The sequence below is a fragment of the Malaclemys terrapin genome, chromosome 3 (genome assembly GCF_027887155.1).
Source record: "Malaclemys terrapin pileata isolate rMalTer1 chromosome 3, rMalTer1.hap1, whole genome shotgun sequence".
In the NCBI taxonomy this organism is placed as follows: domain Eukaryota; kingdom Metazoa; phylum Chordata; order Testudines; family Emydidae; genus Malaclemys; species Malaclemys terrapin.
The window spans coordinates 20,896,279-20,920,395 of NC_071507.1; the positions used below are offsets into that span (position 1 = coordinate 20,896,279).

The 24,117-nt window shown below is 43.6% G+C and overlaps 1 protein-coding gene across 5 annotated transcripts in view; it reads left to right on the top strand.

The window, feature by feature from the left end:
- The window catches only part of USP34 (ubiquitin specific peptidase 34), a 264,685-nt gene that overhangs the window by 208,219 nt on the left and 32,349 nt on the right, over positions 1-24,117 (top strand). For all 5 annotated transcript variants that reach the window (XM_054021746.1, XM_054021747.1, XM_054021750.1 and 2 more), the window contains 12 exons: positions 1,614-1,679; positions 3,629-3,709; positions 6,123-6,208; positions 14,047-14,215; positions 14,305-14,379; positions 15,137-15,288; positions 15,681-15,729; positions 15,826-15,930; positions 16,060-16,104; positions 17,714-17,818; positions 18,625-18,772; positions 20,028-20,662. In XM_054021746.1, coding sequence (XP_053877721.1) covers positions 1,614-1,679; positions 3,629-3,709; positions 6,123-6,208; positions 14,047-14,215; positions 14,305-14,379; positions 15,137-15,288; positions 15,681-15,729; positions 15,826-15,930; positions 16,060-16,104; positions 17,714-17,818; positions 18,625-18,772; positions 20,028-20,662 — 1,716 coding nt within the window. The remainder of the gene's footprint in view (positions 1-1,613; positions 1,680-3,628; positions 3,710-6,122; positions 6,209-14,046; positions 14,216-14,304; positions 14,380-15,136; positions 15,289-15,680; positions 15,730-15,825; positions 15,931-16,059; positions 16,105-17,713; positions 17,819-18,624; positions 18,773-20,027; positions 20,663-24,117) is intronic.

Sequence of the window (24,117 nt, forward strand, 5' to 3'; positions counted from 1 at the left end):
GATAAGGGGTTGCCTATCTCTGGTGGCTGTGGCATTTTTTGAAAAGAGCAAAGAAAAAACTCAATGTCTTGTTTAGCTCATCATCTCTAATGAAATGTTTTTCATAACTGAAGCTGTTGTGAGCTAATGCTGAAATGTGTTATGGGCTTGATCCTGCAAGGTGCCTAGCATTCTGGCCCTGATCCAGTAAAGCACTTAAGCATGTGCTTAACATTAGGAGTTAAGTGGGATTACTTCTGTCAGTAAAGCAAACAGGATTTGGCCCCCATCTCATTTTCTTTATTAGTATTTATTGGTAATAGGTGTTAATTTTTATATATATATTTTGTGTGTGTGTGTGTATATATATATGTATGTATATTCCCACATAAATCTAGTAATGAAATAGGATTGCTAATGTAGTTACATGAAGCAGAGCTGTGACAAAGCCTTCTGCTAGCTCCTCAGATATTATTAAATATAAATAATAGAATATAAAATAATTTTCACCTCTTCCTTTTTTCACTGAATGATGAACTTTAATGGCAAGATTGAGTCTTTAGGCTCACCCTTTAGTATTAGACTGTGCTTAGCTGCCTTTCCTCAGGCTCTGAGAGTCATTTCTTCCCCTGCTTCTCTCTTGTCCTGAAGAAGAAGTAAACTACTTCACTCATGTGGTCTATGTGAGGGAGGAAAACAGAGCTAGGGCACCCCCCACTCCTTGTCCATCCCCCAGCTTACTTATAAGGTATGGTCGGGGATGAGGGGTACCTTTAAGTGTATAACCCCTGCTCTTCTCCTTGCACCCAGAGCCACAATTGAGGCATCTCTTATGCAACCAACCGGGTGTCTGTACTTCCCCCTACATTCCTGCATGGCTGTGTTAGCTCTAGATACAATCTAGTTCAAAATTAGGAAGTAAAAAAAATATATTCAATAAATTAAAACTCTTTACTTATAAGCAGTTTCACCTTCTTTAAACTCTTCATACACTTCAGTACAAGAATGTAGCATGTACATCATGGAGAACTAATGTGGACCTGTTTGTTACTTAAAAATTAGCTAATTTTTTTTTTTACCACCAAACACCTAATCTCACTTTTAAACTAAAATCAGATTCTGATTCTTAAAATGATACAAAATATTATTTCCACATAATTTACTGAAAACCCTTGATATGCCTTTAGTTTTGGGATCATGTTGAGAATTAATATATTTTGGCAATTAAAATAGTGTTGTTTGCAGTGTGGTCTCCCTAATATAGTTGAGTTACAACTGTTGGTATTTGGAGTCAATGGATTTTAACATAAACATGGATTATGATTTCTTCTAAGAGTGCAGGAGGAGGATCAACAATACTTGGGAAAGATTTTTTTAGAATGTAATTAATATCAAATCAGTTTAAATGTGAAAAATGCAGTTGCCTGGATAGTGACTACACAGTGTGTAGTATTTAGTTCAATCTCCAAAATATGTATTACTTTTTTGTTAAGAAATTTATTTCAGTTTCATTAAACATTTTAATGGATTGTAATTGCATATGTTCTTAAGCCTAAATATATTAACTGGTTGTGTAGAAACGTAAGATTAAGTTGGAATTTGATCTTAAAATCTTTTTTCCTATTTCTCTTTAGCCCACAATGCTTCAGTGGATTGAACTGTTAACAAAACAGTTTAATAACAGTCAGGCAGCTTGTGAGGTGAGATAAATAATGAGGTGTTGAACAAGGTAAAAAAGTAAAAAAACAACTTTATATAAAGAATTTTGCATTTTTAGGGGTTAGCATCACTAGGTATTTTGGAGTATTTGGACATACGTGTACTAAGAGGTGAAATTCCTCCCTTGTGCAAAGCCTAAACTTTGTATGGAAAATGCTGCAGGGACTAAGGGGATGACATTGCTGCCCCTTCTGATGAGCCTGGAGGCAGGCCATAAGGCAAAACGCTTTCATGACTGTAGTAGTAGACATAGCTGTATACACCCTCTTGGGCTGACTGTTTAATATTGATAGGTTTTGGCAGAGGGGTTTAAGTGGCGTGAGGTTGGTCACTTGGCACAGTAGGCATTGCAAGGGACTTTCATGCGTAAGGCACAGCATGGAAGAAGGCATGGAAACAAGGGAAAGGAAACAAAAGGAGCAGTGACATAGGAGGCTGGGGTGGAGTGAAGAGAGTAAGAAGAGGTAAGAGTAGAGAGATAGGCAAGAGCAAACTCAAACGGAGCCTTGCTGGTGAAGATGAGGGACTTGAACTTGATGTGGAGGGCAAAGGAAAGCCTGTGAAAGGATGAGAAGAATGGAGTGACATGGTAGGAGTTTTGTGGGAGGAAGATGATTTTAGCATTAATATTTTTGTAGAGACAAATGGGAGCATGGGGGGAAGCCAGGAGAAAGAGGTTGCAGTCTGAAGATGAAGGCATGTCCAAAGAATGTTGCCATATGGATGGAAAGGACAGAATTTTGAGATACCGAAGAGGAAAAATTGACAGAATTTGGTCTTAATCTGAATATTCAAGGAGAAGAGGAGTGTCCAAAATGACATTGAGATTGCAAGTCTTAATGACAGGCCCATTCCCTTGCAATGCCTACTGTGCCAAACTTCCTGTTACTGCATAATGTTATGGTTTCAGCCATAATTAACATCCTGCAATAGATGTTATCTAATATACACCTCTACCTCGATATAACGCTGTCTTCGAGAGCCAAAAAATCTTACCGTGTTATAGGTGAAACCGTGTTACATTGAACTTGCTTTGATCCACCGGAGTGCACAGCTCCGCCCCCCCGGAGCACTGCTTTACCATGTTATATCAGGTCGAGCTATATCGAGGTAGGGGTGTATATGCATTAATTACAGTGTTTGTTTTCAAATACAATCTTCAGATTGTTAAATTGATATTTAACATTCAATAATCTGGTGACACAAATTCATCACTGTGGTTTGAGAATAAAACACCAAAAAGTGAAAGTGAAGGACCCTAGAAATAGAACATGCTAAAATACTATTAAACCAAGAAAAAAAATAAGAACCTGAATTGTTCATTCTAAAGTGGCAACATTGTCTAGTGAATTGAGCGTAGTTCTATGAGTCAGGAGGCCTCAGTTCTACTCCCAACTGCCTTTCACCTCCTGACTTTGGCAGATCATTTAATCTCACGGAGACTAATTTTCTCCAAATGTAAAATAGAGATGATAATGCTTACTCACCTTTGAAAAGCATTTACGGCCCTGATTCAGGAATCACCTAAGCATCTCTCTTCTGCAAAGCACTTTAGTATGTACTTAATCTTAAATACGTACTTAAGTCTCTCTGACTTTGATGGGATTTAATTGCATATTTAAGGTTACCCACATCCTTAAGCACCCTTCTGAAACAGGGATAGCTTCTCTGAATCCAGGCCTTGGAGATCCTGGGATGAAGGGTATTAAACATATTACATGCAAACTCGTACGTATAGTTACTATTTTCCCTCTTCCCCAGGGACAAAGGATTTTCAGATTTCTCTTGGACTTATGTTTTCTGTTTTAATAATAATAATTAATAATCCTCTGAATTTTAATAGCATATTAAAGGATGACTGTAAGAAAAATTAATATAACTGTTAATTTGAAATGTACAATAAAGAGCATATAATATGTATTTTATGCAGTGGTTTTTGGATCGGATGGCTGATGATGATTGGTGGCCAATGCAGATTCTAATCAAGTGTCCCAATCAAATTGTGAGGCAGGTAAGAAAAAATATGACTTTATACAAAAAAACACCTATTTGATCCGTAAGCAGAAACGGTTTATTTTTACTAATTGTACAATAATATTGGCAATTCACATTACTGCACATAACTCTCATTTCCTGCCCCACCTGTATTTGATTTGTGAAGTTTATCTGGCTATGCAAACATTATATTATTCATAGCAAAATCCTACACAGAGTCTTGGAATTTAAGGCCAGAAGGGACTACAAGATCATCTAGTCTGATTTCCTGTATATCACAGGCCACTAACATCACCCAGCACCCATACTATAACTCCCCACCTGAAATTAGACCAAAATATAACAGCCCAAAGGAGACTAGACTGTTATGTGCCACAGATGGATAGTAGGGGGGACCAAGGTGCACCAGTGCTTGAGACCCTGCAGTAGTAGGGCAATAATTAAGTGATATATACTCAGATAATCCTGGCATGTGACCCGCACCCACTCACTGCAGAGAAAGGTGAAAATCTGCCAGTACAACCTGGGGGAAAATTCTTTCCCAACCCCACATATGGCAATCAGTTATACCCTGAGTGTGTGAGCAAGAACCAGACAGTCTTTAATGCAGTGTTATGGTTCACGGTCAAAATCACTAAGTCAGAAAGGGCATAATTTAAGATTCTTGCAACACCAACATAAATTCAGCCAAACTGCATATTTGTTTATATTAACTTATATTTTGTAACATAAAAAATGACATAGTGATCTGCACACTTAACCAGAGAAACAGGAATAGAAAATAATACATACAGTAAGTACAACACTCCCAAGTCAATACTGCTGTTAAAACCTTAACTTCTGCATTTTCTGGTTTTTGTGTGCTATTTTAACTGTGAAACATTTTCGTTAACATAATATTTTAATTTAATTTCCTTTTCTGTAAAAGTCATGAAAGTGAAAAAGCTATCTGTACTTAATGTCAGTATTTGAATATTCACAGTTACTTTAAGTTCATACCTCACTAAGGTGGGAATGAGGTAGAACTAAGCTGTTTGACTTCTGCTGCCTAGCTGAAGGCATTTTTTTTATTAGCTTACTGTATATTCTTGTTCATTAGCCCATTCGTTTATAAGCCGACCCTCCCAGGATGGTTAGGTAAAAATAGCAAAAACTGTATAACCCTTTCATAAGCGGACCCTATATTTCAGGGTTTGGCAAACTTTGGCTCCCGGCTGTCAGGGTAAGCCGCTGGTGGGACGTTTTGTTTACTTGGAGTGTCTGCAGGCATGGAGTCCCTCAGCTCCCTGCGGCCGTGGTTCGCCGTTCCCAGCCAATGGGAGCTGCGGGAAGTGGCGCGCCATTTCCCGCAGCTCTCATTGGCTGGGAATGGCCAACCGTGGCCACAGGTTGCTTAGGGGCTCCATGCCTGCAGACGCTCCAGGTAAACAAAACGGCAATGTATTAGATATTCAAATCAATGATTCCATAGAGTTTAAAATCATCAAATTTTGGTGTAGACCCATTTATAAGCCGACCCCCTTGATGCGTCACGTTTTTATCAAAAATATTCGGCTTATGAACAAGTATATACACTATATCTTGCATCAGAAAGAGATATGAGTAGTCCCATTGACAGCTTGCTTAGCTAGAATCTGCAAGATTCGGTACTTGAATTTTATAATTTGCAAAATATAGCAAAATGTATCAATAAAACCCCAAAATCATAAGTCATTGTTTATCTCATTCCCACAGTTTACCCTTTTCTGGTATTAAGATGATTTTTTGGAGGATTTTGCTGCATATGCCTCTTTTGGTCAGGTCAGGTGGGGTGGATGCTATGGTAATAGTTGCAGTGTAAAAGCATAACTCATTAAATATGCAGCAGTGTCACAATGGGAGTTGTGCTTTATTAGGTTCGCTTAAATTTTAGGCAAATGTGCTAGTTCTTAGTGAATACAATGTATATTTCAAATTTCAGCCATTTTTTGATACAGATGTGCTTAAAAAAAGTTTAATTAGAATTATTGTACAATGAGATAAATTTACGCACAGCCAGAGACAGAGTATGCAAAATGTCAGGCAAAAAGTAAATAATGACTATGTAGGAACAGGAAATAATGGAAACTATTGTGTAACCTTTATGACAAGCACTGTCAGGTGCCCATTTCATTATAATACAAAATATACTAATAGTAGGACCATATCTAGGTTCCAGCCATGAGGTGTGTTCATTAAAATCAGGTTTGACTGTCATATTAGAGTTTGATACTGCAACATTACAGCAAATAGAATATGGTCATCTTAATCTTGACTATAATTTTGAAACATGTAGTATTGGGAAACACGGTTTTTGGAACCTGAATATGCTTTACTATAAAAACACACACTCACACATACTTAAAAAAGTGAACAAAAAAAAGTCTATTTTATAACTTATCCTTTTGCAGATGTTCCAGCGCTTGTGTATTCATGTGATACAGAGACTGAGGCCAGTGCATGCACATCTATATCTGCAACCAGGAATGGAAGACTGGTAAAATATTTGCACCTGCAACCTTTTTTTATTTGTAATTAAATGTGCTACAACTGTGTCAAAGATTTGCTTATTAAATTATCCTAAATTATCCTATAAGCATGAAACAAACAGCAGAGATGTAGGAGCAGGAGCAATTACAGACAAAGTGAAAGCCACTTGGCAACAAACACCGCCCAGAACCTACCTGGCCCTGGATGCTGGTATGGCTGATTGATGATGTTGGATGCCCCACTGGGCTTGTGGGATGTCTCTCCCTTCGTGGGGCTTGGATGCATCCTGGGGCTCCCCTCTGACCTTTCAGCTCCACTGAAAAAATATCAGTCCCCTCCCTGCCACTTGTGGCATCAAAAAGAGACACTAACACAGCAGTTAGAGCAGATCTGTCATCCTCCTGATCCGTTCTTATATGATTGGATAGCAGTGACATAGTTAACGATATCGACATTTTAAATTACCATCTTTGGGGATCAGAATTAACATTCTCAATTCGTATTAATGGAACAGTTCATATCTCTGTGGGCTGTTGTTTTAGGCTTTTTGCAGATTCAGGCAGTAATCGCTGTATCTGTTCATATTCATTTCACATTTTCTGGATTTTCTCAGCAGAGCTACAGATATTCCTTTAAATGAAATGTGAGATTTTAAAGAAAAAGATGGCAGCCTCAAGAAATAGTGTTAGTTCTCTGACCCAGCATGACCCAGCCCAGTGTGAATTCTGGTCTTTTTCCCTCAGTGGAGTCAGAGAAATTCCTTCACCATGGGGGCAAATGCCATCACATGTTCCTTTTGCGATGTGTGAAAGTTCTTGACCTTTCCTCTTGCTGGTGGAGTGGGAATGTGAAGATCAGACCCCAGGCGGTACTGGTGAAGATTCTGCTATAATCTCTCTCTCCTCTGCAAGGTTCTGAATTTTTACCACCATATTTTGCCTTACAAAAGATGGTGATGCTTAAAATTTCAGCATTAGAGTTGAAAGATAGCAGCATCCATACTCTGCTGCTTCTAAAAGACCTCATTAAGACAAGGTTGCTGCAAGAAGGATAAGGAAACCTGGTGCCTCAAACAGTGTCATATAGGTGCGGAAAGCCACTTCCTCTTCTTCTTCGAGTGATTTCTCATGTGTATTCCATAATAGGTGTGCCTGCTCGCCACGTGCACCGGTGCCGGAAGTTTTCCCCCAGCAGTACCCGTAGGGAAGCGCCCCAGCAACCCTTGGAGCAATATAAGGGGCACTGCGCGCTCCCCCCACCCTCAGTTCCTCCTTGCCACCAGTGAAGGTGCTTCGGAACTGCTCTGCTCCAGCTTTGCTGTAGCTCGTCCCCAAAACTGCTTGTTCATTCAGTGTATGGTATCTGTAGTTAGTTAGTTTAGTTTAGTTTAGCTAGAGCACCCGGACTGGGGCATGCCCCGTGCCCCAGGTTTAAGTCGTGCGACACTTGTATGCGTTTTATGCCACTGAGTGATCCACACGCAGACTGTCTGCCCTGTTTGGGGGAAACCCATCTCAGCAATCGCTGCAAGATTTGCAAGTCGTTTATGCCTCGGACCAAGAGAGAAAGGGACATTAGGCTCCTGGCTATTCTGATGGAGTCGGCACTGACCCTGGCTCTGGCGCGCCCCTCTGAGTCAGCACCGGGAACTGAGGTGTCAGTGCGCGGCGACCCTTCGGCGCCATTGACTAGTCCGCACCACTCCCCGTCCACAGGGAACGCCAAGAAGGCTAGAAAGAGGCCTTCTTCGCCGCGGCCCTGGAGTAAACCTGGGACAGAGGCTAGACCCATGTCGGGCAGTCCTTGATCCCCACTGGCCACTAGGCCTTCGACTCAAGTCGAGCTGAGAAGCCCAGCCCATTCGGAGCAGGCCTGCCCGGATGCCCTCCACGCTGGAGGCCCTGGAGGCAGCCTGGGTACCGCTGATGTTGGCCCCGCGATCCAGAGGCAAGCCGCCACTTCGGAGGGGGCGATCTCTGCAGTCGCCCCCAGCTCAGTACTAGTCTCGGTCGAGGGAATGTTCCTGACGCTGTTCGCCGCCCAGCGACCGTTTAGGACAAAGTCCACGTGGATTGCCCTCAACGCCCACCAAGCTGTCTGGTTGGGTTCCATCTGACCGAGACTCTCGGCACCACTCTGCCCCGAGGAGCGAACACCGACTGGACCGAGGCAGATGTCACCAAAGGTCCTCGTCTCAGAGGAGTTATTGTAGCCGGTCATGGCATGGACGTCAATGTCGTTCCCGTTCGGTGTCCCACTCCAGGACCCTGCCATGGCACTGCCTCAGCAGCCCCGGGCATCAATCGCCGGTGTCTCACCGTCGTGGGTCCGCTCACTGGAGCCGATCGCCGAGCAGCTGTTACCGACGGTACCAGTCCGCCACGTTGGGATGGCGGTCCCGTGGTCAGCATCATTTCTGGTGCCGCTGCTCTTCCCGGTCCGGGGACAGCGGCAGGTCGTATGTCAGCCCGGCCTCCCTTTGTAGTCGTCCATCGATGGGCCAGGCCAGCCAGGCCTAACAGCCGGCCCCGCCAGTGCCACAGAGCCTCAGAAGGACCATTGGCCTCCCTCTCTGGACCTCCGAAGAAGGAGTTAGTGGGACATACATCCTCGGCACCGTGCCTGGAGACCGCTCAGGTGGTGGACCTTCTGGTGTCAGTGGCCACCCAAAGTACCGCGCCGGCCTCCTCATCCTCCCCGGATGAGGCAATTACAGCCCCATCTCCCTCCGTTCCGCAGGAGGACTTTAGGGCCCACCAAGAACTCTTAAAAAGAGTGGCATCAAGCCTCCACCTCCAAGCAGAGGAGATGGAGGAGCCCTCAGACTCGCTGTTTAATGTGCTGTCCTCCTCAGCACCGGGCAGGGTGGCCTTGCCTCTCCATGAAGGGATGGCAAAAGTTTCAAATGCCCTGTGGCAAACCCCAGCCTCACTGGCCCCCATCTCTAAGAGCGGAATGCAAGTATTTTGTACCCACCAAGGGGCATGAATACTTATACACCCATCCTGCTCCTAACTCCCTAGTGGTCGAGTCAGTCAACCACAGGGAGCAGCAGGGCCAGCCCGCTCCTACCCCGAAAAATAAAGATTCGCGGAGGCTGGACTCTTTTGGAAGGAAAATTTATTCGTCCTTGAGCTTCCAGTTATGCGTGGCGAACCACCAGGCTCTCCTGGGCTGATATGAGTTCAGTCTGTGGGGCTCCCTGCCCAAATTTGAGGACTCCCTCCAGGAGCGCGATAGGAAGCGCTGGTGGAGGAGGGTACAGCGGCTGCCAGGGCAACCCTGCAGGCAGGTTCGGATGCAGTGGACACGGCCGCACGGTCCATGGCCTCAGCGGTATCCATGAGAAGGGCATCATGGCTCCTGCTCTCTGGACTGTCCAGCGAGGCGCAGACCTGCAGGGAGGTCCTCCGTTTGATGGCAAAGCCCCCTGGAGTGGCGCCTTCATGGCGCTGGATATATACCTCAGCCGACCCAGCGCCCCCTCAGTTCCTTCTTACCGCCCGTGACGGTCGTTGGAACTGTGGAGCGCAGCATAGCTGTTCTCCACTCTCCCTAGCTTTAATTGTTCATTCTTGTAGATAGTTGTTGGTTATATACTTATAGATTAGTAGTTTGTTGTTAATAGTTTTGTAGAGTAGTTATAAATAGTTAGTGGGGGCTAAGGGGGCTTTTATCCCCCCTTTTCCACCCGGCACGCAGCCAGGCTCGTGCCCAAGGCTCCTGGCTTTAAGCCGTGCACGACCTGTGCTAAGCCTTTGCCAACGGGAGACCCTCACGACTCATGTCTGAAGTGTCTAGGGGAGTCTCACCAGATGGACAAGTGTAAGATCTGCAAGGTTTTCGGGCCCAGGACCAAAAAGGAGCGGGACTTTAGACTTAAGCAGCTCCTTATGGAGGCGGCACTTAGCCCAGATCTTCCTTCGGCACGCCAAGTTCCGGCACTGAGCGCCTCGGTGCGCAGTGCCCCGGTGGTGCTCTCCGGTACTGCACCACGAGGAGACGCAGATAAGGCCCCACTGCACCATCCTCCGTCGGCACCGCGTCCGCCGCAAGTCCCTTGGCGCCGTTCCCTGTCTCCGGGACATAAAAGACCCCGCAAGACCCAGGACGCTGCCGTCCAACAGGCACCGGCTCCCCCCGCACCAGTGGTAGAGCCACGTCCGGCTTCGGAGCACCAGAGGATACAGGCATCATCAACACGGTTGACTCCGGCACCGGTTGTAGGGCCGTTGAGTCTGGTGCGGACTGGCTTACCGCCTCGTCCTGTGCTTGAGCCCTGTCTTCCCCTCTACGCCGGAGACATTTGCGACGGCGAAAGACCTCATTGCTTTCACAGAGCCGGCGCCATCTCAGACTGTGGCACCGCATCCCCTTCGCACGGTGCAATCCAGGGGCAAGCCTGCCCTGATACGCCCTCCATCTCCAAGCGTGGACTCGCAGCACCTCTCCCAGTCTCAGAGCAGGCCCCGACGCCGCTCGCAGTCCCGGCACCGATCTTCATCTCGGCGCCAGTCGTACTCACGGCCCAGATCTTCCTCCCGGCACCGGTCTACCTCTCGCCACCGACCTGAACATCGGTACCGGTCGGAGTCCAGATGCAGTTCCCAGCACCGGTCTGAGCGCTGCTCCTGTTCGCGAGGCCGCTCCCGGCACCGAGTCTACAGACGGTCTTTGTCTTCACGATCCAGATCTGAATCCCGATACCGGCATGGCCATCGGCACCGTTCTCAATCCTGGTACTGCTCCCCGGCACCGCGCAGAGACCGCTCGCCTGTGGACCAGAACCGCTCAGCACCGTTCCAGGACGAGCCCCTGCAATCGCGCTTGGCACCGCCCTGGCCCTCAAGATCAGCGTCTTGCTTGTCGGAAGGGGCTTCCCGATCAGCATACCCTGCTCAGGGTCAGGCTGCAGACGACTTGGGCCATTGGCAGGAGGGGCAGAGGACCCTAGACAGGACCCTGCACATTGGTCTTTCTGGACCCCATGGGCATATCACCAAGCTCAAGGGGCTCCACCAGCGGCCTCTCGCTAGGCGCACTCTGAGCCCAGGGTACCTGAGGCCACCATCTCCCATCCTCCCCCAGGGGGCATGGAGGCTCCTGTGCCGACACCCCCGCAGGTCCCAGACCCCGGTGCAGGGGATCCTGCACATCAGGGACCCTTGGAGACGGACCCTCATCTGGATCCTTTACCCCCTGAGGCGGCGTCCTCATCCTCCCCAGATGAGGCGGTGGCGGGCACAACAACCTCAGGCCCACCTCCATAGACCTCCATGCCTACCAAGACCTGTTACGTAGGGTGGCACGGAACATGGACCTATAGGCAGAGGAGATAGTGGAGGTGGAGGACCCGGTGGTGAGCATCCTCTCAGCTGATGCCCCATCCCGGGTGGCGTTGCCCATTATTCGTACGATCCAGGCTAACGCTAATGCCATATGGCAAACCCCGGCCTCCATCCCTTCCACTGCCAGAGGTGTAGAGAAGAAGTACTTTGTCCTCTCTAAAGACCATGAGTACCTCTATACACATCCTCCCCGTGTTCACTAGTAGTCTCCTCAGTGAACACAAGAGAGCGTCATGGTCAGCAGGCGGCAGCACCCAAATCGAAGGACGCCAAACGCTTCGATTGTTCGGACGTAAGGTTTACTCAGCGGGGGTCTGCAGCTCAGAGCCGCAAACCAACAGGCACTCTTGAGTCGGTACAATTACAACTCATGGAATTCCATGGGTAAATTTAAAGAGTTGGTCCCCCAGGACTCGAGAGAGGAGTTTGGGGCCCTAGTGGAGGAAGGTAAAAAGGTGGCTATGACCTCCTTTCAGGCCTCCCTGGAGATAGCGGACTCTGCCGCCAGGACACTAGAGTCTGGGATAGCCATGAGACGCGTCTCCTGGCTTCAGGTATCGGGGTTACCGCCAGTACTGCAGCAGACACTGCAAGATCTGCCGTTCGAGGGCCAGGGGTTGTTCTCGGACAAGACGGACTCTCGGTTGCAGAGCCTCAAGGACTCCAGAACCATCATGCGCTCCCTGGGGATGCATGTCCCAGGACCCCCAGCGCAGGCCCTTTAGGCCCCAGCCACAAAGGTTCTACCCTCCTCCTCCTCATCCAAGACAGGACTTCCCCAGAAGGCGGGGACGAGGTGGTAGATGGAGGTCGACCGGCCCCCAACCCGGTCAGAACCAAGGCCCTCCTAGACCACCTTCAGGGCCTAGGTAAAATTTTTGAAGGTGCGCTCAAGGACAGCGTGCCAGCCACTACCCAGGATCCATTCCCTTTATTTCGGGATCACCTCTCCCGTTTCCACCGTGCTTGGTCCCTAGAACATGGAGGCCGTGTTGTCCGTGAGGACCCTGACCACCCAGCCTTCCAGGTGCTAGCAGAAGGCCGTGCACACCAGTCGTACTGCCCTGAGCTCCTTATAACCTCAGACCATTGGATCTTTTGCACGGTGGAGAGGGGATACGCTCTCCAGTTTTCTCCCATTCCCCCCCCTCCCACCCCTCCCCCCGTCCCTCTTCAACAGGCAAGGCGGGGCCCGATCCTCTGCCGCGAAGCCCTCAGGTTGTGGGACTTCTGTATAGCTCACAACATCTACCTACAGGCCTTCCATCTGCCGGGTGCCCGGAACATGCGGGTGGGTCAATTGAGCAGGACTTCCCCTCAGCACGAGTGGTCTCTTCACCCAGTAGTGGTGCACAGACTTTTCCAAGTGTAAGGAACTCCTCACACCCCTCGTTCCTCCCGAAGGTGGTCAGGACATTTTTCTGTCAGTCCTCTGCCCCAAACCCCATGCATCCAGTGAGGAGCGCCGCCTCCACACGCTGGATGTGAGACAGGCTCTGGCTTTCTACCTGGAGCAGACTAAGCCAGGATATTAACAGTTTCTCTTGGTAGTGGTCTTGGCACAGGTACTGAAGCTAAAAACATACCTAAGGAAAATGCACAGGCAATGTATATACACCTCTACCCTGATATAACGGGCTGTCCTCGGGAGCCAAAAAATCTTACCATGTTATAGGTGAAACCGCGTTATATTGAACTTGCTTTGATCCGCCGGAGTGCGCAGCCCTGCCCCCTCGGAGCACGGCTTTACTGCGTAATATCCGCATTCGTGTTATAACAGGTCGCGTTATATCTGGGTAGAGGTGTATTTCCTGTCCCTTTGGGTGGGCCGTGAGAAGAAGGAGAAGGTGCCATAAGCAGATAACTGAGTAAATCAGGCTGCTTGTGGCTAGACAGTATTCACGAAGAGCACAGCTGCTGAGGATGGAAGGGAGAGGATTCGGTTCATTTTAAGTTTCTAAGACCAGACATTTTTGAGATTAGAATGTGTTTAAAAAGCATTAGAAGAAATTTTCTAAACATGATTAACGCCTATTTTTTGCTGATACCCGTATTTTTGTTGCTTGTCTGAAACAAATGTATCTGCTGGACACAGGTCACATTTGCAAACAACACTATAACATTCCTGTACAATAATCATTGTCTGACTTGATAGCTGAGAAAATTTGACGTGGATGTCAGAGATATGAAATCCCATTATGCTTTTTTACAGAATTCCTCTTCTGACTAAAACTATGCTTTAATAAATTTATTTTCACCCTCATAACACTGACAAGCATTTTGGTGGTAGGTGCCATTTATAGTTTGAGTGATTATATTGTTATGTATAATTGTCATCCATGGTATACTTACCATAGCTAATATTGTGTTAGAGCCTTGAGTCTTTACAGTAAGAATGGACTATATAAACATAGATTTGTTTAACTTCTATTTGGACTGGTTCAAGATTATTTTGTCTAATGCTAGTTTAACATACTAAATTGAACTATGTTTTCAGTTCGGATGACATGGATGGTCCTGTGGAAGATATTGGTAGCCGCTCATGTGTAACTCGCTTCGTGAAGACGCTCTTGTCAATTATGGAGCATGGTGTTAAACCTCACAGTAAACATCTCACAGAATACTTTGCATTTCTTTATGAATTTGCCAAAATGGGAGAAGAAGAGGTGAATATAGCTTTTGTAGTTTTAGAAATTGTGTTTGTGTATATAAATGTATATGTATTACTCAGATAACTCAATATTTACATTTTCAGAGTCAGTTCTTGCTTTCATTGCAAGCCATATCAACAATGGTCCATTTCTACATGGGAACTAAAGGACCTGAAAACGTAAGTAACTTTTTTCTGGAAAAATAATTAAAATATGAAAATCTAAGTAATCCTCGTTGCTTTGTTTTTTAATTTACCAGCTGATAAATAATATCAAAACTGTTCAGGAAATTGTTTCACTTTAAAAGAAAAATAAATGTAATATGGTCATCTCAAATGAATGCAGTGTTTCTGAAAAATGCTGGATTGATTATGCTGTATACTGACGTTTTTTGTTTAGTACAGAATTAGCAGCAGACATTCAGGTTCCTAATAATTTCCTATAAGTGTGCCTCAAATCTGGTTTAGAGTTACCTCTTTTAGGCCTGAGAGGATAGGTCAGTTTCCATACCTATTTAGTCCTTGGCTTTTCTGCTGAGACTGGCAGTAATATTGCCCTTTGTGACAACAGTTTGTATTATGTAGACTGCTATCAGCTAAGATGTGAACTGAGACTACCAACTCACTTCATGTACACTTTAAACTTGCTTGCAATTTCTTAGCAATTAATTAAATTGTCATAAAGGGATAAATAGGATGATCTTAACCCAGCTTTTGAATTTGTGTTCTGTATTTTTTACATGCAAATATTTGAACATGCAAAGCAGATCATTAGATGTCTGTTTGATTTGATTTGTGCAAGCAAATTAGGGTGTTTGGAATGCTCAAAACTGAGAAAAAAATTAAAACATTTAGCAGTCTCTTTAAAACTCTGGTATATAATGTTATTATTGAGTTTATGGATCTTCTCTCCCCCCCCCCCCCCCCGTTTATCCAGCCGCAAGTTGAAGTGCTATCTGAAGAGGAAGGAGAGGAGGAGGAGGAGGAGGAAGACATTCTTTCATTAGCAGAAGAAAAATACAGGCCTGCTGCACTTGAAAAGATGATTGCCCTCATTGCTCTTCTGGTTGAACAGTCTCGCTCAGAAAGGCAAGAACTTCCAAGGGACAGATTCTGATTTTGATTGTACTGTATAAATCTGGAATTACTCTGGTTTTACAATAGTGTAATTTGAGATCGTACTCTGGCACAGTGTCTTTAGGCATTTTAAAGTATAATATTGAGTTCTTTGCTGACCAAATGACTTAAGTTCCTAGTAAGACTATTGAACAATCATTTTATAGGCCTAATTTTTAATTATTTACCATGCTAAAATTATAGTAGCAGTTTTAATTTAATTCATCTATTTTCTCTTAGGTGTAACATTAAAACTTATAGTAGAGAGGATCTTGGGCTGACATACTCAGTTCCCTGGTTGCTAGTACATAAATCCAGTTTAATGGTTTCTATGCTAAAGTGATAAATATTTTGTTGTGTTTTAGGCACTTGACTTTGTCACAAAACGACATGGCAGCATTAACAGGAGGAAAGGTAATACTTCTAAATGTGAAAATATAATCAACTATCTTGAAAAAAATATTCATTAAAAGTTGTTAGATATTAATAATACCTTGGTACTTGTTACAGGGTTTTCCTTTCTTGTTTCAACATATCCGTGATGGCATCAACATCAGGCAAACCTGCAATCTCATTTTCAGCCTGTGTCGGTACAATAATCGACTTGCCGAACACGTAAGTACCAGCCACTGCTGTTGCTATTTGTTGAGAGGGTTTAATTGTACAGTGTACTGGGGTGATTTAGTGTTACAACTGAACAAATGTGAATCTAAAAGTGAGTTTTGTTTGTGTTTTGTTTTTAAGATTGTGTCCATGCTTTTCACATCTATAGCAAAGTTGACTCCTGAGGTATGTAAAGAAACTGCCTATCTACTAAATGATTTGTCTTAATCTTTTTCTGTTTTAAATTACTAAATTAATCTTTTGACAGCCAAAGAATTCTGCATGGAAAATGATCCATTAAAACTTACATGAGAGGAAATAAAATCTTACTACATTTTATACCAGTTTTTCTAAAATAGATTACCTAATTCCAAATAATCACTTTGCTCAAAACCAAATAGCACTTTTTTAGATTCTTCACATAAAGAGTTAAGAGAAATTATCTGATAAATAGAAATGTCTGTGGACTAAGATAAGTGGAGAGAACAGATTATCCTGTGATTGTGCAAGTCTTTGGGCAAAGTTCTGCAGTTAGATGCACACAAATGTTAGGTGGACTAAGTCTCTGCTCTAAAAAACAAGCATATTGAGAGCTCTGTGTGCATTCCACATGGTAAAGATGTGCAAAATGGGAAGCGTATGCCCAGATAAGGCCATCTTCATTTGCTACTGTCAGAAAAAAGTAAAGAGAAAAATAGGGGCATGGCAAAGGAAGGAGACCTGATCATGCTTGGAAAAGAAGCACATGCTTAAACCAATGTCATGACAACTTTGCTTTGTGTGTTAGAAGAGGCAATATCAGATGGTGACAAATCCACTTCCCTACACATGGGCTGACATCCACTACATTTTAATGCTTTTTTCCCTTCACCCCAGTAGCATTTTGTCATTGATGAAGAGTAAATTGTAAAAAAAACAAAACAAAAAAAAACAACCCAGTATTTAGTTTAGTCTTGGCAAACTTTAAAAAAATATGTAAAATTAGAGCCAGTATGATAGGTTACAAATGGTTGGGTAGTTTCAAAGGTAACCCAAAGCTAGTAATCAGTTTGAACCCTGAATGACCAAATGATTGATTGGTTTTGGGTAAAATTTTCAAGGTTTCGGATTACTGAGACACACACATTTGAAAATGTTACCCTTCATACAAATAAATTAAGATGATAATTTTACAGTGAGAGTGATACCATCTATATAATAATGTGCTATATTTGTCTGTCCTCCAACACTATGCAAGAGTACCACTGCCCTCTACTGAGAGCAATGTCCAAGCTGTCAAGTGTGTGAGATCACGGTATCCACTCCTGGCGAATACTGCTACAGTACTGAGATCCCTAGTGCAGGGGTAGTCAATTATTTTTTGTCAAAATCCAAATTTCTTGGCCAAGGTGTATAGTCAAGGTCCAAACGCCAGAGAAAATAATTAAAATATAACAACAATAATGATAATAAGTAAATAAAAAGATTTCAGGGTCTGTTCAAAAGCATTTGGTGGTCTGGATTTGGCCTGCGGTCTACCTATTGATTACCCTTGCCCTAGTATGATCATTACTTGTTGCATTTTATTTACTGCAGCATAGAAAGGATATAAGCCTTAGTCCTACTATATATGTATGAATGTTTCACAGGTTACAGCTAGACAAAGGTCAAAGATTATTAAAATTGTTCTGATATCTGGTCTGTTTTCAAAGTTTTTTTTATGCAAGTATTTGGTTTAACATAAGAAATATTTACAGAAGTATATCACTTGACTAAAAGTGATCAAAATGTATATATGTATCTTTTTGCATTACAGGCAGCCAATCCTTTTTTCAAATTGCTGACTATGCTAATGGAGTTTGCTGGCGGTCCTCCAGGAATGCCACCCTTTGCTTCTTACATCCTGCAGAGGATATGGGAGGTACAGTATGTAGAACAAATCATACTGGATTCTTTTTGTCCTTGATCACTTTTTTCTGCTAAAATACTGACAGTGTTTTAAAGGGCGTGTTCATTGTTATCCTTCCTTTTCCACCGTGTCAGTTTGAAGTTATATTTTAGTAATCACTTCTCATTCAAAGAAACAGTGATAAGCTGATAGCCCATAACACTGAAATAATTTGTCTGTTTTTATAATGCCCATAGTGTGTAAGGCATTTTATAAACAAATAAGGAGACTCTCTGTCACCCAGTCACTTCAAGATAATAGGTCTTGTGGGAGAAGTATATTTTAAGGTGTTGAAAGGGAAGAGGGTGCAGGCATTGAGAGCCTTTCTCTTCAACATAAACTGTGCCTTCAGCTCTAGACGTACTCAGTTCAATCCCTGGTATTGGTCATCATGGCAGCTGTCACACTGGCAGATGTCCCACTTTGAAATCTTTGAAGGATGAGAGGTGATATGCGTCATCTTGGCAAAAAGTACAAAAAGAAAATATTTTTATAAATGGGATTACTCTCAAGGTTGGTTAAGTAGCATCCTTGAAAGTATCCCCCTAAATTTGTAAACATTTTTAAACAATACTGTAAGATGTAAATAGAGTTTATTTGCTGGATCTAATAATAGGGGATGGGATTTTCAAAAGTGCATAAGTGATTTAGGAACACAAAACCCATTGACTGTGATTTCATTGACCCATTATCTTACTAATTCTTAGTTGGTTTTGATACAATAAATACTATAAAATATACTGTATTTTATTTGCTGCTGTTTTCCTCTTTTCTTCTAGGTGATTGAATACAATCCATCTCAGTGCTTGGATTGGCTGGCAGTGCAGACACCTCGAAATAAACTAGCCCACAGTTGGGTGCTGCAAAATATGGAGAACTGGGTTGAACGTTTTCTTTTGGCACACAATTATCCTAGAGTGAGAACTTGTAAGTTTTATATAAGTTAAAGAAATTGGCTCTTCAGGTTATAAGTTATTATTAGGGCCCTACCAAATTCATGGCATGAAAAACATTTCATGGGCTGTGAAATCTGGTGTTTTGTGTGCTTTTACCCTATACTACATAGATTTCACAGGGGAGACCACTGTTTCTCAAATTGGGATTCCTGCCTCAAAAGGGAGTCGGGGGGGGGGGGGAGGGGAGAGGAGCACAAGGTTATTTTAGGAGGGTCATGGTATTGCGCCACCCTTACTTCTGCACTGACTTCAGAGCTGGGTAGCTGGAGAGCGGTGGCTGTTGGCCAAACCATGCCACCATTATTTCTGCGCTGCTGCCTTCAGAGCTGGGTGACCGGACAGAGGTAGCTGCTGACTGAGGGCCCAGTTGTGCAGGCCGCAGCACAGACATAAGGGTGGCAATACTATACCATGGCATCTTTACTTCTGCGCTGCTGCTGGTGGAGGCTCTGCCTTCCAAACTGGGCTCCTGGCCAAGAGCTGCCGCTCTCCAGCTGCTCAGCTTGGAAGGCAGTGCTGCTGCCCGCAGCAGTGCAGAAGTAAGGGTAGCAGTACCACAACCCCCCTATAATAACCTTGCAACCCCCTCAAAACTCCTTTTTGGGTCAGGAGCCCTACAATTACAACACTGTGACATTTCAGATTTAAATAGCTGAAATCATGACATTTATTATTTTTAAAATCCTATGATCATGAAATTGACCAAAATGGACCATGAATTTAGTAGGGCCCTAGTTATTATATATAATGTTTTCTTGCTACAAGTGAAAATGGAATTTTCTTGCTATTGTGCCTATTTGTTATACACAGATTACTCACCTTGAGATAATTATCTTCAGTAAAACTAACTTTCACTTGGTTGATACCTACTGTATCTCATCAATAAATGTTATCTTTACTTGATGAAAAACATAATTTGATTTATTAACCTGAATGATGATACATTTACATTTTCTGTGTCTGACATAGTTAAATTAATATGGTCCAAATATCACATGGGAGAGGCTTCAGGGGAAGGGGTAGTCCAGGAGTTTACCCTTAGAATTTTCACCAAATAGTTGCATTCTAGGTAGGAATGGGATTTGCTATCCCTTTTACTCCCCAACTTTGTAAAGTGCTTTTTGATCCACTAGTGAAAAGTGCTATAAATGGAATACTCATATAAATATTAATCTGTATGTCCTGTTCAAAGATTTGACAGATTTGTTTTTTGTTTTATTTTGAAGCTGCAGCCTACCTTTTGGTGTCACTTATTCCAAGCAATTCATTCCGTCAGATGTTCCGATCAACTCGATCCTTGCATATCCCTACACGTGACCTGCCTCTCAGTCCAGATACTACAGTAGTTCTTCATCAAGTCTACAATGTACTTCTTGGCCTGCTTTCAAGAGCAAAACTGTATGTTGATGCTGCTGTTCATGGCACTACTAAACTGGTGCCCTACTTTAGTTTCATGACTTACTGTTTAATCTCAAAAACTGAGAAACTTATGTTTTCCACTTATTTCATGGACTTGTGGAACCTTTTCCAGCCTAAACTTTCTGAGCCAGCTATAGCCACCAACCACAATAAACAGGCTTTGCTCTCTTTTTGGTATAACGTATGTGTTGACTGCCCAGAGAATGTACGCCTTATTGTACAGAATCCTGTGGTGACAAAGAACATTGCCTTCAATTACATCCTAGCAGACCATGATGATCAGGATGTGGTGCTCTTTAACCGTGGGATGCTGCCTGCTTATTATGGCATTCTGCGGTTATGCTGCGAACAGTCACCTGCATTCACAAGACAGCTGGCTTCTCATCAGAATATCCAGTGGGCCTTTAAGAATCTCACACCACATGCCAGTCAATACCCAGGAGTAAGTACATTCATTCTGAATAGCTATTTTGACATTTGTTCTAAATGCCTCCTCAGTTATTGTTTGACTATATATTTTTATAAAAAATACTTTGAACTTGACAAAAGCTCAACTTTACATACCTAAAAGCAAAAATATTATTGAGTCTTGAGTTCCTGTTATGAATAACCATAAAGCTTATAGGGTGAGCCCCTGAGCACCAGTTCTTCTGCAGCAAAGCAGCTTGGGAATGAAAAGGTGTCTCTTTGTGCTTCCCATTGATCCTGGAGCTTCTGTACACTGATCTGGTCATGAGGAACAGTTAAGAGCAACTTTTTTGGTGAGGCCAGGAAGTGGTATAGTGTAAAGCTAACTATACCAAGGAAATCTCTTAAACTAGTTTTTCACTTGCTTTGAGCTGCTGGAGCAGTGCCAGAATTTGGCCCATTGTGTCCTGTGCAAACAATGGGTAGTTACTTGTTCTGTTATTGTAAAGTCTATGTACCTCTTAGAAATTGTTGCTACATTGACCATTATAATATCTTGCCTAAAGAAAGAATGTTGTCTGCAACTTTTTTTCCCCTGTAAAATAATTACAATGTCTTCTTGCAGGTTAATGTACATAATTATTTAAAAAGTTGTTTATGAGCAATTTAGTTTATTTGGCACCAGTTTATCTGGCACACAGTTACTTTTCAGAGTAAATGGGGATGAAACTGTGTGACCAATCATATGGAAGGTTTCTGGTTGAAATAAACAGTTTATCCTGGTCCATCTTATTTAGGAGTTTTCAAGCCCTGGCCAGCTGAGGGCTTATCTCTGTTACAGTGATGCTATCTAAGAAATTTCCATTCCCACTATGAGATGGAGCACTGTGGGATCAGTAGATTTCCTAAAAGCATACTAAAAATGAGGGTAACCACAGGTGATTCTTCAATAGTATCCCTGATGGTGCTCCATTTCAAGTGCAAGTGCACACCATGCATCTTTGGAGATTTTCGATAGCAGTGCCTATTTGGCCTGCACATGCACTCTAGACATCCTTGTACCCCATACTGAGGATATATAGAACTGTGCAGGAGAACTTCACTTAGTTCCTTCTCAACAGCCCTACAAGCTGAGATGGAGCATCTAGTGTGCCTGCTTCAAGTTTAGTTTATAGCTTAACCTTACATTTTTAGTGTTAATTTGACATTAGTTTAGTTGACTTAGTTTTATACCTCTTTGGATTTAAGGGGTTCCTTTTTTGTTAATACTCCTTCCCCTCCCACCTGACGGGCAGTCTTGGGGGTTGTTGTTGGCAAGGTATGCCAAGATCCCTGGGATTCAAACGCTGCCTCTCCTGCCAGAAACTCACCCTAGTTAATGACTGAGACACCACATACTTTGCACTTGAAAGATCTGCATTTCTTTTAAAAGTAGATCACGAAAAATGGGAAGATTATGGTGGAGCAAACCCTGCAACTGGCTTCGGATCCAGGCTCAGAAAACCCCCTGTACATCAGCCTCTGAGTACACTTAGTGCTCCATCAACCTCTATATCCCAGTCACCAAGATCTTCACAGGAGAAGAGTATGCAGAGTACTGATGAGGCTACGAACTAGAAGAGCTAGATCTCCTAACAGAGACTCTTCATCGAAGGGAAGCTGTTCACCTCAGAGACTACTTGGGAGACCTCAGGTCCCTGAGGGAATACTGTTGAGGCTCCAGGCTGCTCCAGTACCCAGGAGCTCTTTGAAGACTTTCAGTGCTTTGAAAAAACACAGTGCCAGACATACATTGTTACCAAAACTGACTCGGGTACTGTCTAAGCTTTAGCAGAAACTCCAAGCACTCTGCCTCTTGGAGATCAGCATTACCTACAACTTCTGGGGTATTGGTTCTGTTACTGACACCAAAGAATCATCAACATCCTCAGTACTGTCATCGTCTATTTAACATGTACTGCTGAAATAGTCATCATCGACACCATTTTCTAAAATGGGACTGCTGAAGTAGTCAGCTCTTGGTACTAACTCTGGCCATGATGGAGCCTCATATTACCTTTTCTTCCATACATCCAGTGCTACAGGAATTTAGATACTCCAGGGAGTTGTTTTCATACAAAGTCTCTACTGTTAATGGGTACTGATAACTATTATTACCAAGATCATCTGGGTCACCTGGTCCCTTATCTTTACCCAGTACCTTCTAGTTCTCTAGTACCTACTGCACAGGACAAACAGCCATCTTCACCTTCACTGTTTGCCCTGCCCTGGGACTATGTTGAGAGTGATTCCTTTGACTCCCAGATTTCAGTACAGGGATCTCCTGTCCATCATCAAAGGGACATTTTCCCGACCGCCTTCACTGAGAGGGAAATTCCAAGGGAAAAACAATTTTGTGTCCCTTCTCACTGGCATGGCCAACATCAGGTGCCCCTCTTTTGCCTTATGGTCCACCTCATTGGCCATACTGGGATCCATGAGCTGCCTATCACTAGCAGTTCTCAAGACCTAAATCCTCTCCAGGAGATCATTGAGAGAGACATTGTCTTGCTCCATCAGTCCTTCCTCAACAGCCCCAACCTCAGAAGAAGTCTTTCAAGGAGCAAGAGGCTAGAGTGGACAAGGAAGTGACACTGAAGACTTAATATTTCATCATCGTCCCAAGATGAGGAGATAATGCCCCTTCCTTCTCTTGCTGACCATTTTAAACAGTTTCAGAAACCTGTTAAATGCATTGCTGACTCATTACAGATTCTGTTAGAGGAGGTCCAGGAGTCACAACAAACTGTTGAACATTTTGCATACAACAGCTGTCAGTTGCCTGACTCTACCAGTGAATGAAGTCTTACTGGATCCTGCAAAGACCATCTGGCGAACTCATGCCGCCACACCACATGTGTACAAACAGGCTCTTAAATGAATTACATCCCAATGGAAAAATCGGAATTTTTGTTTTCCCACCCTGCAGCAAATTCTTTAGTTGTGGCGGCTGTCAGCTGGCATGGCAGACAAATCACACAAAGTATATGCCCTGTGATAAAAACCAAAAGCAACTTGACCTATTTGGTCTTAAGAGCTATTCTTCAATGACCCTGCAATTTCAGATTGCAAGTTACCAAACTCAGATGGCAAAATATAACCATCCCATGAAAAATGCAATAATTTTGTTGAATATCTCCCTGCAGAACATAGTGGCCAGTTCAAGGCCATCCTAGCCAAAGTCAGCTCCTAGAAAGAACCTATTGCAGGCTTCCATAGACACAGCTGATGCTGCGGCATATTCCATCTCCACTACAGTCATCATTTCTAGAGCATCTTGGCTACAGCTGTCTGGGTTTCCTAGGGAAGTCCAAAATACTGTTGAAGACCTTCCTTTTACCGGACTTGCACTCCTCTTTGAGTCCACCAAAGAATCTCTCCATATCTTGAAAGATTCCAGGGCCACTCTTAGGTTCCTCTCCATATATGCATCTGCAAACAAAAGAAAAT